Raw genomic sequence first — 15,042 nt, 5'->3', positions numbered from 1 at the left:
TGTGTACCAAACCTTTCAACTTTGGCCTTTTCTGTCCGAGGGACATTTTCCCCGAAGTCTTGTGGTTTGTTCAGAATGTTTTTGTTCGCAAACTTTGCAAACCTGCTGCTATGTTATTTTTATAGAGAAGAGACTCTCTTGGCAACTTTTCCAAACAAGCCATACTTGTTTAGTCTGTTTTTTAATGGTACTGTCATGAACTTTAACATTTGACACTCTAAATGAAGCCTGTATGTCTGAGATGTAGCTCTCGGGTGTTCTGCATTTTCTCTCTGCATTACTCATTCTGACCTCGGGGTGAATTTCCTGGCAATATTGAATGTTTTCCATTTGTGAATATTCCTTCTGATTGTAGAATGATGGACTTTGATTAGCAGCACCTGGTTGCTATTTACCCTCTTAATTTCTGTGAAAGCAATAGGAGTATACTGCTTCTGCATTAAATACATATAATGAAACACTGTAACAAATTATGGTGACAAAATACTTTCAGAGTCAGTGGAAGCACATCACATTCGACATGGTAAAAATCCCATTGCTGAGTAATCTATATTCAATGTAAGATCAAGATAACCGTGTGTTGGCTAGTCTCATGTTTTAAAAGTTAAATTAGCGATTATTTTTAATTAACATTAAAAAAAATTCTAATTTATTTAGCTAATAAGAAACCATAGCATTTCTTTCTAAAGCAAAGACAGGGAGATACACATATAAGAGTGCAATCAATAGTGTGTGATTTATCATTGAGATCTATAGCTCTAAAATTACTTTGTTACTTATAAAGAAAGAGAAATCATTGTGCAGTCAGTTTATTGGCAGACTCATAAAGATCGCAGAGATGCTGTATATTCACTCTTCCATTGCAATTATTTATACACAGGTGCTTTCTCCCACACACTGACACTATGTCCCAGTATGCAGCAATGTGTGGGAGTGAGCTGGCCTATTAGTGTTGTAGATAGCCCTGTGTCTGGACTGATGCTGACATTTAGCCCTGACCCATGTAAGAAAGTAATCTAATTATTTTGTGGGAGCAGTGAACATTTTTTCTCTTTGCATACTTAAACAGTTAAACTGTAGCTTGCCAATGATACACATTGTTCCTGTTTATATCGTTAGTTAGCTCAACTTGTTTGTGTCGACATACCACATCAGAGACACGTCTAATGGGCTGTGGCCACGGATGTATACTTGACATGCGTATACTTCTCTCTCTGTGACTATTACAACAAATTAGCTAATTACTCTTCAGAGCAGACATGATTTGTCTGATCTGAAGCTGGCATTTAGCACTGACAGCGACACTCAATAAACTAACAACAGAAATAGATGAAAAGCAGCAACCACTACAGGATCCCCTGAGAGTACTGCAACAGATGTAATGAAAGATGCATTCATCTAAATAACTTTAAATAAATTATATTATAAGTGTTATTTCAAACTTGTCAGAGGAATAAACAACTGCTTTTACTTATGAGGGTACATTTGCAGTCAGCACTTCTTCTATGCATAATTAAAATGGTCTATCAGTAAAGGAAACTGAATGTGTGTATAGGCAGAAGGGGATTTTGGTAGTGTCCCACATTAGCAGATCGGGTCCAGATCGGGTCATGAACCAGTGTACTTCTGTCGAGAGGCATTTCATTCTTCCCTATATTATCATTAGTCGTACAGCTGGAGCATCTCTATACATAAAAGTTTAAAACGTTGTAAATAAAAACAATATTCAGAATGCAGACATTGAAATGTTACTTCCTTTAAATCCTACGTGCTTATGTTTGTCATAAATTTTAGGTAAAGAGTCCTAAACACAGACTTACAGAGAGGCAGATGTAGACATTTGTGATACAAAGAAAGCCCACAATACTTCATGAACAGACAGAAAATACAGAGAGACAATGGGAGATACAGAGACTAAGGGTTACAAAAGGACCTCCTAGCTACTAATCCTACCCACTTTTCCTCGAGGACAAAGGAAAACTGGGTTGGAGAATTGCTGAGGACTTGAGAATTGAGAATTGAAAAAGCCCTACTCTAGTCTCCTTAAAAATGTGACACTGGATTTCCGACGTTTTGAAACTATAATATGCAGAAGATGGACTACAAAACAAGCATCTTACTTCACCACAACGTGTTCTAACCCTGTTGTTTTATGGAGCTCGTGTAAATGAGAACAGCCCGTGAAAAATATCCCTTTGTTACAAAGGTTGTCATTTTAAAGAAGAGGGAACGTTTAGTACCAGAGTTACTAATGTCTTCAGCAATTTAAACCCTTCTTTTAATGTTAAAAGGCTTCAGGATTTACTAAAGAGGCACAGTGTCAGTTTTATGACCAGGAGTATTTTTGTTGCTGGTTTTATATGTATTTGTAAGAGTTTCACTTTCAGAAGGAGAATAAATGAGTCACAAATGTCAATTAAAAAGCCTGATTTTTTTGGTGTTAATTTGTAAATTGGACAAATTAACACCAAAAAAGCAAATTTTTTGCCTGCTGTGGTTGTGATAGTTACTACTAGGAGACAGTCACTGTCAGTGTTTTCATTACTTTGTAAGTTATTTAGTAGTGCCATAATCAAATCATTAATTACAATACTTTTTTAGCCTCTGCCCCACACGTTCATTTGTGCCCACACTAAAAGTTGATCGGGCATCAACACACAGAAGCTCCTACTGTGGCAGCTCTGCAAATTTTCTACTGATTTTGTTTTAGTAACTGCTGAGTATAACAATTAGTTTCAGCAGAAATGTCAAATACACAGTGTCCAATCAAAGGCACAACACAACAAGAACTGGATTGGCCCCCAAACCCCCCAGATCCCTGTCCAATCAAACATCTGTGGCATGTACCAAAACAACCATGGAGGCCTCAAACACCCCACAGGACCCTGAAGATCTGCTGCCAGTTGGAATGCCAGAGACTACAGGAGGCCCTCAGTTGTACTGCATCCACGCCCTGATTGGTCCAAGCTGTTTTGGCAGCACAAGGTGACCCTACACAACATTAGGCACTGGGTTTTAATGTTTTAAAGTTTTCAAGAACATATAACATTTTCTGTTCAAGTGTTTTGGTTGAGGTTACTTTATGTGCAGTATAAGGATGTGATAGAGAGCAGCTTGAATTAGACACCATACGTAACAAACAAGACAATCATCAACATATCAGTATCAAGCAATATAATAAACAGCCTTTAATGCCTATACAGAGATTATCGAGCCTGTCTTGTAAAAGCAAATATGTTTGGCACAGCAGTGCATTCAGACCATAATTCTGACTGCAAAAGCTGCCTAACAAAACAGGCTAGTTTCTTCAAAAATAAAACTAAGGTGAAAAAAGAAGCCTTTTTGAATGGCCATATATGGAGCAGGTGGAAAAGTAGTGTTTATATATTGTGCTTCCTTTACACCACCTGAAATCTTTCAGAGTCAGCTGCGGGGGGTTGAAGGGGAAATGAAAAAGTTTAATTTGTCACTCAGTTTCTTTTTGACGTTTTTTCCTTTGTTTCATGATTCTCTGCTAGTTTTACTTTTGAATGTTTGATCTAAAGGTTTTCTTGGAGTCTTTTGTGTTCTGGTTTCATACTTTCTTGTAAGCATTCGTTGGTTTAAGTCTGGTTTATGAATCCCTGGTTTTTCCAGTATAATCTCTTTGTTTGTTTATCTTTCTGCCTCCCCCGTCATTTCCTCTTCAGTCATGTCCTGTTCATATGTCTCACTCCTGATATGAGTATTTGTTACATCCTTTTTTATTTTGATAGTTCCTTGTCCTGTGCGTGTTCTGTTCAGTTTTGCATCCCTGGCTCTTTAGTCTGATAAGTTTCACCTGTTGCCTGTTCTTTCGTCAACCTGTGTGTATATATCGTCTTAGTCTCTCTTTATCTTTCGTCATGTTCCTCATCAAGCTGTGTATCTCATGTTTGTTCCACGGTCTCTTGTTAGAGCCTCGTAAGTTCCTAGTTTCTGCCTGGCCTGAGTTGTTCTGTATTATGTATTTTCTCTGACTTAGTTCAGCAACAAAGCCGCTTTTGAGTTTTATCGTGTGAGTTTGAGTCCTGTATCTGAGTCCTATCTTCCTGCCACAGAGTGCGCACAGATTCAGGTCGAAATCTGGCTAACATGTATTAATCTTTTTTTGACACAAAAAACATTACTTTAAACTAATTTTATTTATTAAAATCAATAACATATTGAATAGAGTTTTATATAATATTGCACAAACATACAACATTATCGACGATCGCTGAGCGTGACCTGCTACAGCTCCCCAAAAGCTCCCCTCCCTTTTAAAGACGCCGCTTATTTCTGCCGCTCTGTGCTTGCAAGACAGTAATCGAATATATGATAATCTAATGAAGTAAATACGTCATGCACCTGCTCCAAGCAGGCACGGGCCGGGTAGAGTTGGATCACTTTTTTCCCTTAATAAATAAAATCGTAAAAGTATGGCCACAAGGTCTCCTAATCAAATCTCCATTATTATATGGTCCAAAATGAAACAAATTTTGCTAAAACTCTACACACTTGGTTTGGAGATGGTTTTAAAGTCAGGTTTTTTAAAATATGGTAAATAGACTGGTACTTTAATGGTACTTTTCTACACTGTTTAAACACTCAAAGCACTGACACAATACATTACAAATATCTCTAATATATAAATATATTACACAAATTTGAATATAGATACAGCTGAAATTGAGATGCCCTGCTTATCATCCTGACTTTTTTCCATTTTTTATTCATCCATATCCATCTGTGACTGTGATGATTTCACACTTGACTTGGCAAACAAACAGATTATGATGTCCTATCACTTTCTTGCAGCACGTCTTATAATGTTGTCCTCAAATTGAACCTGGACTTAGTTTTGCACGCAAATAAGTAATTCCTGATACAATCTTTAACTCATTCTTTCCTTTTTTTACAGGGAGTCAGTCTATGTGTGTTCTTTCCTTTTTATACTCACAGCTGCAATTAGTTTTAATTTTGGAAAATAAACCTTTGTTCGGCAAATCACAGCTTCACGGCTCATTTTCTTCATTGCTTTCTGACTGGATGCGAATGATGATGGCAAACTTTTCTTTCGGAACCTTCTAATTAACAGTTATTCAATTTGTGCACTGGAGTTCTACCTGTGAAAATCCGGACTTTAAAACACCAAAGCTATATCTGCTGCGAATGAGCCATGAGTGACTGTGCACATGAAAAACCTTAATGATTAATATGCAGAACATGATTGAAAGATCAATTCAGTCAGGGGATTCAGGTGCCTTGTCTAATGAGTCTGCTGAAGAGCAATTATATCTCTGTCTTTGCCTCTGTCTCTTTTTCCTTCTTTAATTCTTTAAGTTTGGCTCTGACCTTTATAAATAAACACTACAGACGAATCGGTGGGGTGAGTGGGTCAGATTGTGTGTATATGCAATAAAAATATTTTTGTGACTGTGGTCATTGTCCATCACAGAGATATAACTCCTCTGAACATATCAAAGAAGTTGCAGGTCGCACAGTTGTTGCTGTGCAGAAATGTCATGTCAAGACACAACATATATAATCTAGGGGAAAAAAACGTTACAAATTTGTACCCTGTAGTTGATATTCTTTTTGAGCTCGTAAGTTAAACTGAAAACCTGCAGAAAATCAAGTAATAGTGATTGCTGTGACTTTAAAAAGGGATGAAAGTCTTTCTATTAAGTCAGGCTAACTACCAGGTTACCACAGTAATTTGCTTTAGCTGCCATGAGTGCTGCCATCGAGTTACCTGCAACTAAAACTTGTCAAATAATTTGTTATATAGAATTTACCTTGAACTAGTTTTCGTATATGGTAATGTGACAACCTAATATTTTAAAAAATAATCACAGTTTCTTACTAAACACTACAACTGTGTCGCACTTTTAGAGACAATACTGTAAAGAAGTCTTGAGCCATTTTTCAGTTCTTTATATTTCTTGTATGTTTAATAAAGTGGTCTTGAGCTATAGTTCTCCAGGCTTTCTGAGGTCTTTAAGAGTTTTTTCTTTGGACATTGGCTGCTTTTTCACTCATTTTCTCCACTGTACTTGTACCGGATCATTGTCAGAGGATTTTCTTTTTGTTTAAGCCATTTAACACTGACCTAACTAAAGGGATAAACCAGTGAGTTGCCCATACATAACAGACAATTTGTATGGAGGAAGTCAGGAGAGGGATACAACAGCGACTCTCTAGAGTCATCTGTAAAACACAACGAAAGCTCTGTGAGTCAGTGGTGCTGGAAATCTTGTCAAAACTGATGGAATTATAAGTTGTCCTTCAAAACACCTGGATAACGTTTCCTGAAAACTACAGCTGCTGTATAGAATAATCGAAGAATAATTGAAGGAACTGTGACATGAACTCCTGAACTAAGCTGAAATAAATAAATTAAACAAAGATGTCACACCATCTGTACCTGGTTCAGGATTGCCTGAAGTAGAAACTGTATTCAGAGATCACTGAATCATGCTTGATGCTCTTATACTACTTTTTGTGAGAGGTGAGTTTCCAGGACGATGAGCTGATGAGATAGAAATTAAAGAAACACTGAAATATGATCTTTGTTTTGTGTGTTATTTCTAAAGAGCCCTTTTGTAAGTGGTTAAGGTTTATTACAGTGTAAACACATGGGACAAAAGGACTGTATGTCCTTGATATGTTTACAATCCCACACGGGTTTTAAAAGACAAATGAGGACTTGTAAATTCCAGCTCTGTCTGATATCTGACCACTCAGACTTGGTGCTAGAACTGTGGCTTAAAAATGGAATTTAGATGGTGCCTGGTCTCTGCTCTGCTGTGTGTGGCCCCCCACTGGTATGTTATTGTCTGAGCGTGCTGAAATTGTGTGTTCTAAGCCTCAAGTCTAAACAGACGATATATAGTAGTGGTATTTCTGGCATTTTAAAAAGGTTTGGCAGCTTAGGGACACAATGGGGAGAGAAACAGGAAACATATGATATACAATATAGAATAGGAATTATTGTGAAATAAAGATCCTTGATTACAAATGAAAAAAGTCTGTAAAGTATATTTTAAAGAAATCGTATTCTTGTTTTTTGGAGGATAAGGCAGTTGTATGGTTTAGAATAAAAGTACATACAGTGATTCAAGATTGGGGTTAAATGATACAGATTTATTTTCGTTTGCAGGAGAAATGAAGACAAATGGAAGATAAGATCTAACAAAACAGTGTTTCTCAACTTATGCTCTCTGAATTTTTTCCACGATATGTCTGAAAAAATGCGATAAATCAGCCGTTTGTGGCTACAACGTTGCCCAAGGTAAACCATCTGTTGCTTTGTGTGTGTTGCTGACTGGGAGCTTTATTTGGATATCTGCTGCCATCTCATGGTGGACAACTGCAAGAGGAAATCTGGTTAATTACTCGGGCAGGGCGAAATTAACCAGCTGGGGGGAAAAAGTTTGAGAACTCTTTGGATTTAATGGAGATTTTTGATTTGAAAAAGAAATTAAACCTAATTGAAGTAATAAGGGGGGAAATTAACTTTTCATGTCTTTTTTGAATATGTAATCACTCTAAAACAGGATATTTACGAGTTTTAATTCAGGAGATAATCCTGGGTGTGCAGGGTGTAGAGATGTACCTACAGAGAAAAGCATACAAACATTGGTTAGTGATTTGAGCAAGACTGGTGCTTATGTAGCAGCTTTCTACTCAGTTGCTACTGCAGATCTCATTCATGTAATCTTACATATTCATTCAGCACTTTTATCTATACCTAAGTGCTTTCCAACATTTGCACCTGCACTTACATGGACGCTTTGGGAGCAACCTGGGATTCAGTATCTTGCTGGAAGATATTCAGCGTGCCAACCGGAGGAGTCAGTTGATCCACAAATCATCCAATCAGTAGGCAGCCCACTGTACCACCTGAGCCGCAGCTGCCCCAGTTTTGTTGGCTTGATCGTGACAGCATTCAAAGGCCTTAGGTGAAGCATTTTAAAGATGCCAAAATAGAGCACTGGACATGACAACAGCAAGAGTGAAAGTGAAGTTTTAGAAGATGGGAGTGAGAGCTGTGTGGTCTAGAGACTGCGGCATTGACGAAGAGACGGGAAGCTGTGATGAGATGTTAAGAAGAGCTTTTCACTGGGACTGACCAGGATGGAAAAGAGTAAATCAAAGGGAAACTTTAGCTGAGATGGTTTGAGCAAGTGCAGAGAATCGATAATGGATATATTGGATATATCCTGGCTGAGCATGGAGCTGCCAGCCAGGAGGAAAATAGGAAGATCGCAGAGAAGATTTATGGATGTAAGGGAAGAAGAACACGCAGAGGGTTGAGACGACAGGGGTCGGGTGAGATTAAGGAAGGTGATCTGACCTTGCAACCCCTAAAAGAACAGCAAAAAGAAGAACTTTCTCTCTTTCTTTTTAACTTTCCTCTTGATGGGCAGGGGGAGAATTAGAGACCTCTGATATGTAGGCAGCCTGAAATCAAACAGCACTGAAATAGGTGATCAATACAAACATGTACGTCATTTTTTTTCTTTCTTGACCAGTAGGTGGCAATAAAGCTCTATCATGGAAATATGATCGTATTACAGTGTGCCTCGGCAATCCTTTGTTGCCATGTCCTTCTATAAACGTGAATTCGCTTTTACAGCGTGCCATTTGTATTTGCTGCAGACAGCTTCACTGGGCAACTTCAGCATATTTATGTCCTTGAAAGTTCGTATTGCATGATTTAAACTTTTGTTTGTCCGTTTCATGAACATTGTTTTATAGTATAATACAGTCCTATACAATAAAACACACAGTTAATTTTATGGTATATTTGTGATTTGCAAATTACGAAAAGATACGATGATTGTGAGTGATCACGTGGATGTGGTTACACTTGTGTTCAGAAAGTCATTTTAATGTTGACAGTTCTTGGTTTTCTCGCGATATCTGGCAACCCAAAAGCAGCCTTTCACCCCTGAGCTCGTCCAAAAACAGACTAGAGGACTCTTATCGCCCGCAGAAATGTTCAAAACAGAGAAACTAAGAGCTGTGGTCAATGAACGACTGCAGGCGGCTGCCGAGGAAATATTCAACCTCTTTGAAGAAGCTGTAAGAGACTATGAGAAGGAAGTGCTCTGTTCAAAGCAGGAGGTCGAGCAACAACGGCGAAGCCTGGCCGGGTGGAAAGGTAACGGCAGGACAACCCTGAAGCTGCATGGACACTTTGTAGCATCTGTTAAGCTCAGCCAGTGTTCAGTCTTAGGAAACATCTAGTAAACAGTTTACAGAAGCCAGCAAATAGCGCCATTTTGCATCCCTGAAAGAGGGAGGGGGATGCAAAATGGCTGTCAAATGAATAAAAATGAACCACAAGAGGATTTCCTGCATATCTTAACCAAGATTTAGGTTTAAATTTCAGCGCTTTTCATCTCTCGGCTTCCTTGTTTAAAATAATTTGTGTGGTAGCTAGCTTAAAGAATGGAAAAATGAAAAAAAAATAAGCTTTTTCTTTTTTTCATTTTTAAAGATATTATTATGAAATGAACCTGTTCCAAGTCCAGAATATGCTTCACGATAGTGTTCGGTGCTTGGAGACAGCTGATTAGTAGCCACTCTTTTTTCCTATAGTGCTCATTGGTTCATTAATTAAACAAATAGTGACTGTACAGAGTAATATCTGGTCATATTATAGTTTCAAACCTCAGTATCAAAAAGGAATTTGACTGTTTTAAGCCTGGTTTATGTATCTGCATCTTTACAGCTGGGCTCACCTGTCAATTAAAGTGCCACATCAACAACAGAGTATCTTAATAATCTAAAGACAGAATCCACCGTACCAACAGTAGGCTATTTATAGCATCTTTATATCCTAGCACAGGTAAAGGATTTGGTCTCTATAGCCAGTTTACCCCTTCAGAACATTCACTACTGTCATGGACTTTTGATAACTCATCTATTTAGTAGGGGTGCAACGATACACAAAATTCACGGTTCGGTTCGATACTTTGGTGTCACGGTTCGATATTTTTTCGATACAAAAAAATGTTCATGCCTTTTTAATTTGTCATTTATTAAAATTATAAATATATATTTTAACTCAAAAGTACAGTTTTTAAATTTAATGTTGCTGAAACAAAAGTAATTTAAAAAATAAATATCTCTCAGGGCTCTCAAAATTTCAAAATCCCTGGTAGCCCTTCGGACAGGGACTCTTCAGTTTTTGGTAGCCCAAAATAAATGTAAGTAGCCCGAATAAAAAAGAGAGCAATTTTTTGATTGATGTTTTGTTTCCTGTTTTGTTTCCTTTACAATATTATACTTTAATGTATAATATTGTAAAGGAAACAAAACATTAATCAAAAAATTGTTGAAAAACAAATTACAACATTGTATAAAAATTACAATCATCAACTCAAATACTTGGTTCTAATTGAACAGAAACTTGTAAGAACGGTGTAGGACATGAATCAGTCTGTGTCAGATCCTGAATTTGAAATTTCCACTGAAGTCACAGGTAAGAGACAAGTGGAACCAAGATCTAGGCCATTTGCTTTTTGAAGTTTGCAAAGACTGCTAAATTTTGCCAGTGGTAGTTCACTCTTTGCAACATAGTACGCTGTTCTAAACAGATTTTTCAGGTTTATTTTTAGTATGTTATTTGCAATTGGTGTTTGTTCTGGGAAAGATATTGCAGACTGAGCAATAATGCATTTCTTGCATTTCTCATGGGTTCTAATGGGGGCCTTTCTTAAAATGACTGGTCCCAGTAACAAAGGCGCTTGTCGACTCAGAAATCGAGAGAAAACCAACAACACACCCGGCAGAACATTATGTTATTTACACGGGTGCACATAAGTGGTCCGCATGTGCGCATTCGCTGTCAAAATAAAAGACGCGCACCAGATAAGAAGTTGCAACGCGCGTTTGCGTCCATATAAAAAGCACTGTTTTTGTCCGCTAGAGTGGAATTTTCACGGCACATTCCGCACCACATCTCTGTGCGTTCATCATTTGTTTGAAGCCAGCTCACCTCCTGCAACCACTTTTCCGAGAATACGCGCTTCTTTTGTGGTTCGGACTCCTTCTGACATTTGTTTGGAGGTGGAGGAACACCAAAGTAATTGCTTAAAGGAGCTTCTTCGACATCTTTAAGAGTTTTAAACAAATGTCTGTCCTCCTCCAGAAAATCTTATGTATGCAAACACGCGTTGCAACTTCATATCTTGTGCGCGTTTTTTTTTTGTTTTTTTTTTGACTGCGAATGCGCACCTGCGGACCACTTATGTGCAGCCCCGGTTATATAGCTCGTCATATTGCAGCCACAGAAATTCTTTTGTCCATGAAACCATAAAGCTGCACTTTCTTTTTGCCTTACAGTCTGATTTGTCATAACTTTTCTGTTTTGTGGTAAGCTTTTCTTTGGCTGTCACTTCTTCACCCTGACCTGTCTTATTTGGCTCAGCAGAACTAAAATATATATCCTGCTGCTTTTACACACACACACACACACACACACATAACGGTCAGCGATTCTCTGCGCGATCAACCTCTCATATGTTTAAGCTTGCTGCGGGAGATTTCACTTGTCATGTTTGCATAGTAAGCTAACGATTGATAAGACGATGTCAGAGGAATTGGTGCGCAAATTATCATCACTCACCAATCAGTGCTGTCGCTCTCTATACACAGTTCGCGCGATTGCAAAGTGAAACAAGTGAAAGAAAAAAACAAGCGCAAATTCAAACGCGATTTCAATATGTCACATATTGACAGTGACTCACCGATGCCAATGACATAATTACCCAGCTACATTTCCGAAAGAATGCAAAAGCATTGACATATATTTTTCCTTCCTACAATAGCCCGACGGGCAGGGCAGAGATAGATTTTGGTAGCCCGACTGGAAAAATCGCTAGCCCCGGGACGTCGGGCTAGCGATTTTGCAAGCCCTGTATCTGATTGAGGAATCACTCATCTTTGGAAAAGAGAGTTTATTACAGAGAAATGGCTCTTTCCAAAATAAAAGCTATACTATCCGCTTCTTCTGGGCTATATTCTCAGCAGCATATTGTAGCGGGTCAGGGCTGTTCGGGGTTCTGTTTGTACAGTTATGTTTTGTTTATGTTGCCATAGTGACGGGTGACGCCCTCTCGCTGCGACGGTGTGTCCTTCCGGGGTCAGAGGGCGCCCTGTGTGTTGTTGTTGTTGTTGCTGTGCGGTTGCCGCGCTGAGCAGTTAGCTAGCGGCAGTGTTCTTCTGCAGATGTCAATAAACGGCTGTGCTCCCTGGCTAGCTCACTGGAAGCAAGACCAAACGACACCTCCGTCTCCTCCTTGTCTGAGCTCGCCACAATATTAAACATATCAGGTCCCCATAAGGAGAATCATGTGCTAACGGCTATCTAAATGACTCGGGTAAAGTTTGTAGCATGCATGCTTGTTGTTTTTGTCTGCTTCCACTTGTCTTTGCACTAGGATGATGTCGGCGTAAATGTGCAGTCATATTCATGTGTTCCCACTAGTGCTGTCAGCGTTAATCTCGTTGAAATGACGTTAACGCCACAACACGGCAAATCTCCGTTAACGAGCTACCCCTGATCGCCCCGTGCGTGGGGCTAGACGGCTAACATGTTAATGAGCTAACTGCACTAACACACTACTTCCCACCCATGTAATTGAGCATTGCGTGGCACATCCAACATACTGTTTTACTTTAGTCCATGACGCGCTTACCTTCAGGGTCATACGTCACATGAAAACCAAAATATCTGAATGAGGGTGGGGGAGGTTCAATTTGCCATGTTGCAAGGAGAGTTTAACTTCTGTCTCGCTAGCTTGCCCTGCGCTCTTCCTTCTGACCATGCTGTCTGTGTTGAACGCTCAGTGGATCTGCGCTCGACAGTGCAACCTAGGCGGAGTAGTCGAACGCAGATTCACTGAGCGCTCAACACAGACAGCATGGTCAGAAGGAAAGTTGATAAAATAAATTACAAATTTTGTATTGTTCGATACATATGCGTACCGAACCGAAAGCACTGTATCGAACGGTTCAATATCGATACAAGTATCGTTGCACCCCTACTATTTAGATATTATGGAGGCTAAAATGGAGGAGTGACAGGTGTGCAAACAGACCTGAACCAAACCTGTGATTGTGTTTATGCTGATCGTGCCTTTTGCAGCATTTTTTTGGAATTATATATATCCTGCTGTGAGGTAAAGGCTGTCAACAATGTTTAATGGTCTTTAATTTAGTGCTGAAAAGCAGACTTTAGTGTCTTTGTATTGCATCCATACATTTTATGGATTCAGCTTGCTAACCAACTATGCTTTGCGTTAGTTGTTAACTTAGTACTCTGCCCTCTACTCTAAATTGTTTCATGCCTGGCTCCAAAAAAATCAACATGGTGGGGACACAAAAGTTCCCAGCTTCAATTGTCTCTAACTTAAGATGTCAGCTGAGGTTGGAGACAGTTTCTGAAATTGGGACAGAGCCCCATAGCTGTTTAGGAAAGAGTCATCTTCAAGTCTCAGCTCCTTCTCTGTGGCTCTGACTGTGTGAAAGACCTGCGTCTCCCTGCTCAGAGCCTCCAGCTTCTTTTTCATCATTCTCCTCTTATGCCCCACTGCTTCCCTGAGTGCAGCCAGCTTGGCATCTTCCTCTGTTTGGAACCGGTGAGGCTTTTTAAACTGCTTCTCGGTGTGGTGTGGTGTATTATTCTGAGGATCTGTTGAAGAGACACAGTGGCTGCTGATGGTTCAGGCAGAAGAGTCATGAGTTTTTCAGACTTTAGAGGGCCAGCAGTGCTAGCAGTCTAAGCCCAGGCGCCCACACCCTAATCTCTCCAGCCACAGCCTCTGACTGTTATGTAGGGATACAGAGGCATCCCCATGAAAGCCAAAAAACCTAATCTTTCCAATGTGTTGTGGGTCTACCCCTTTGGTGCAGAGGAGCAGTTTCTCACAGGGATTATACTTTCCACCCCTGCGAGTAAACTCCAGCCCCAGTGACGTAAGCTTCGTCATTATGTAGTTAGCCCCAGAGTCCAAGGAACCAACCAGTGACTTATCTCACTCTACACCACAACAGCCAGATACATCATCACATTCATCATCATCATCAGTGCAGAAACCGTTCCAACCACCAGAGTTATTACAGTCCTGTATTTTCTAATTAGTTGTAATTTTTATTCTAATTTTGAGGTTTTTTAAGTCAGTTTCCAGAAGTTTCGTTTTTAATAGTTTAAAAATGTTCCGTTTTAGTTTAGATTTTTTAGTTTCAGTGTTAGTTTTGTTCTTTTTTTATTATTATTGTATGGAGGGCATATGTCACAGGCAGGATTTAGGAAAATCAGGACATGTATTATAATAAAAACGCAGAACTTTTTGGAAGTAGTTGACTCTTAGGTCAGGTGCCACAGTCTCAAATCTAAACCACAGCTTTGTGCGCTCTCTGAAGTGATTGTTCAGTTTTTCACCTCTCTGCTGATCAAGCACCACATTCTCAGTTTCTCACCTTTGCTAGTCGGCCAGACTCTGAGTCCTGGTGGTTCAAAGCTTTTTCATTCACATTTAACATGTTTTTGTGCTCTTTTACTTAAGCTGTTTAGCTGGTATGTATGTTGTATACTTATATTGACAATAAATAAATAGTGAAATATGGAAGAATTGAAATGATTTTCCCAATAAACATTTTGCAAAGAACAATGTAATCTGTTTGGTTCAGGAAGCCTCAGATAGAGAAAACGTCCAGTGAAACACAAGGACCTGTTTCCACCTTTCATCTTCACTACTGCATCCAAAACAATGAAACGTGACCCAGAAACCTGTAGTTCTAACACTGTAAAATAAAAACCTAATTGCAGTTTTGATATCACTGCATTTGAAAGTTTATTTACGGTATTTTTGTTTTATCCGAGCTTCATAATAAAGCAGAGTCTTTGCTTTCATATCAAAAACAAGAAATCATCAAGAGAATAAGTTCCAGTGCATCTGTTATTGTTTTATGCAAAAGAAGTAGTAAGATGTCTTTTTCAACAGCAGACTACACGTCATAATTTAA

General features: G+C 39.0%; 1 protein-coding gene across 2 annotated transcripts in view; it reads left to right on the top strand.

The window, feature by feature from the left end:
* Window positions 1-8,934: 8,934 nt before the first annotated feature.
* The window catches only part of LOC309707139 (uncharacterized protein), a 7,673-nt gene continuing 1,565 nt past the window's right edge, over window positions 8,935-15,042 (top strand). Inside the window, exon 1 of one of the 2 annotated variants that reach the window (XM_082534272.1) lies at window positions 8,935-9,169. In XM_082534272.1, the coding sequence (XP_082390398.1) occupies window positions 9,004-9,169 (166 nt within the window). In that variant the 5' untranslated portion in view covers window positions 8,935-9,003. The remainder of the gene's footprint in view (window positions 9,170-15,042) is intronic. The other variant, XM_082534273.1, reaches the window with a different exon arrangement.

The sequence above is a fragment of the Aulonocara stuartgranti genome (genome assembly GCF_965226115.1).
Source record: "Aulonocara stuartgranti genome assembly, chromosome: 1".
NCBI classification, from domain to species: domain Eukaryota; kingdom Metazoa; phylum Chordata; class Actinopteri; order Cichliformes; family Cichlidae; genus Aulonocara; species Aulonocara stuartgranti.
Note: the sequence above shows the minus strand (reverse complement) of the source record. Positions and strands in the feature narration are given on the sequence as shown.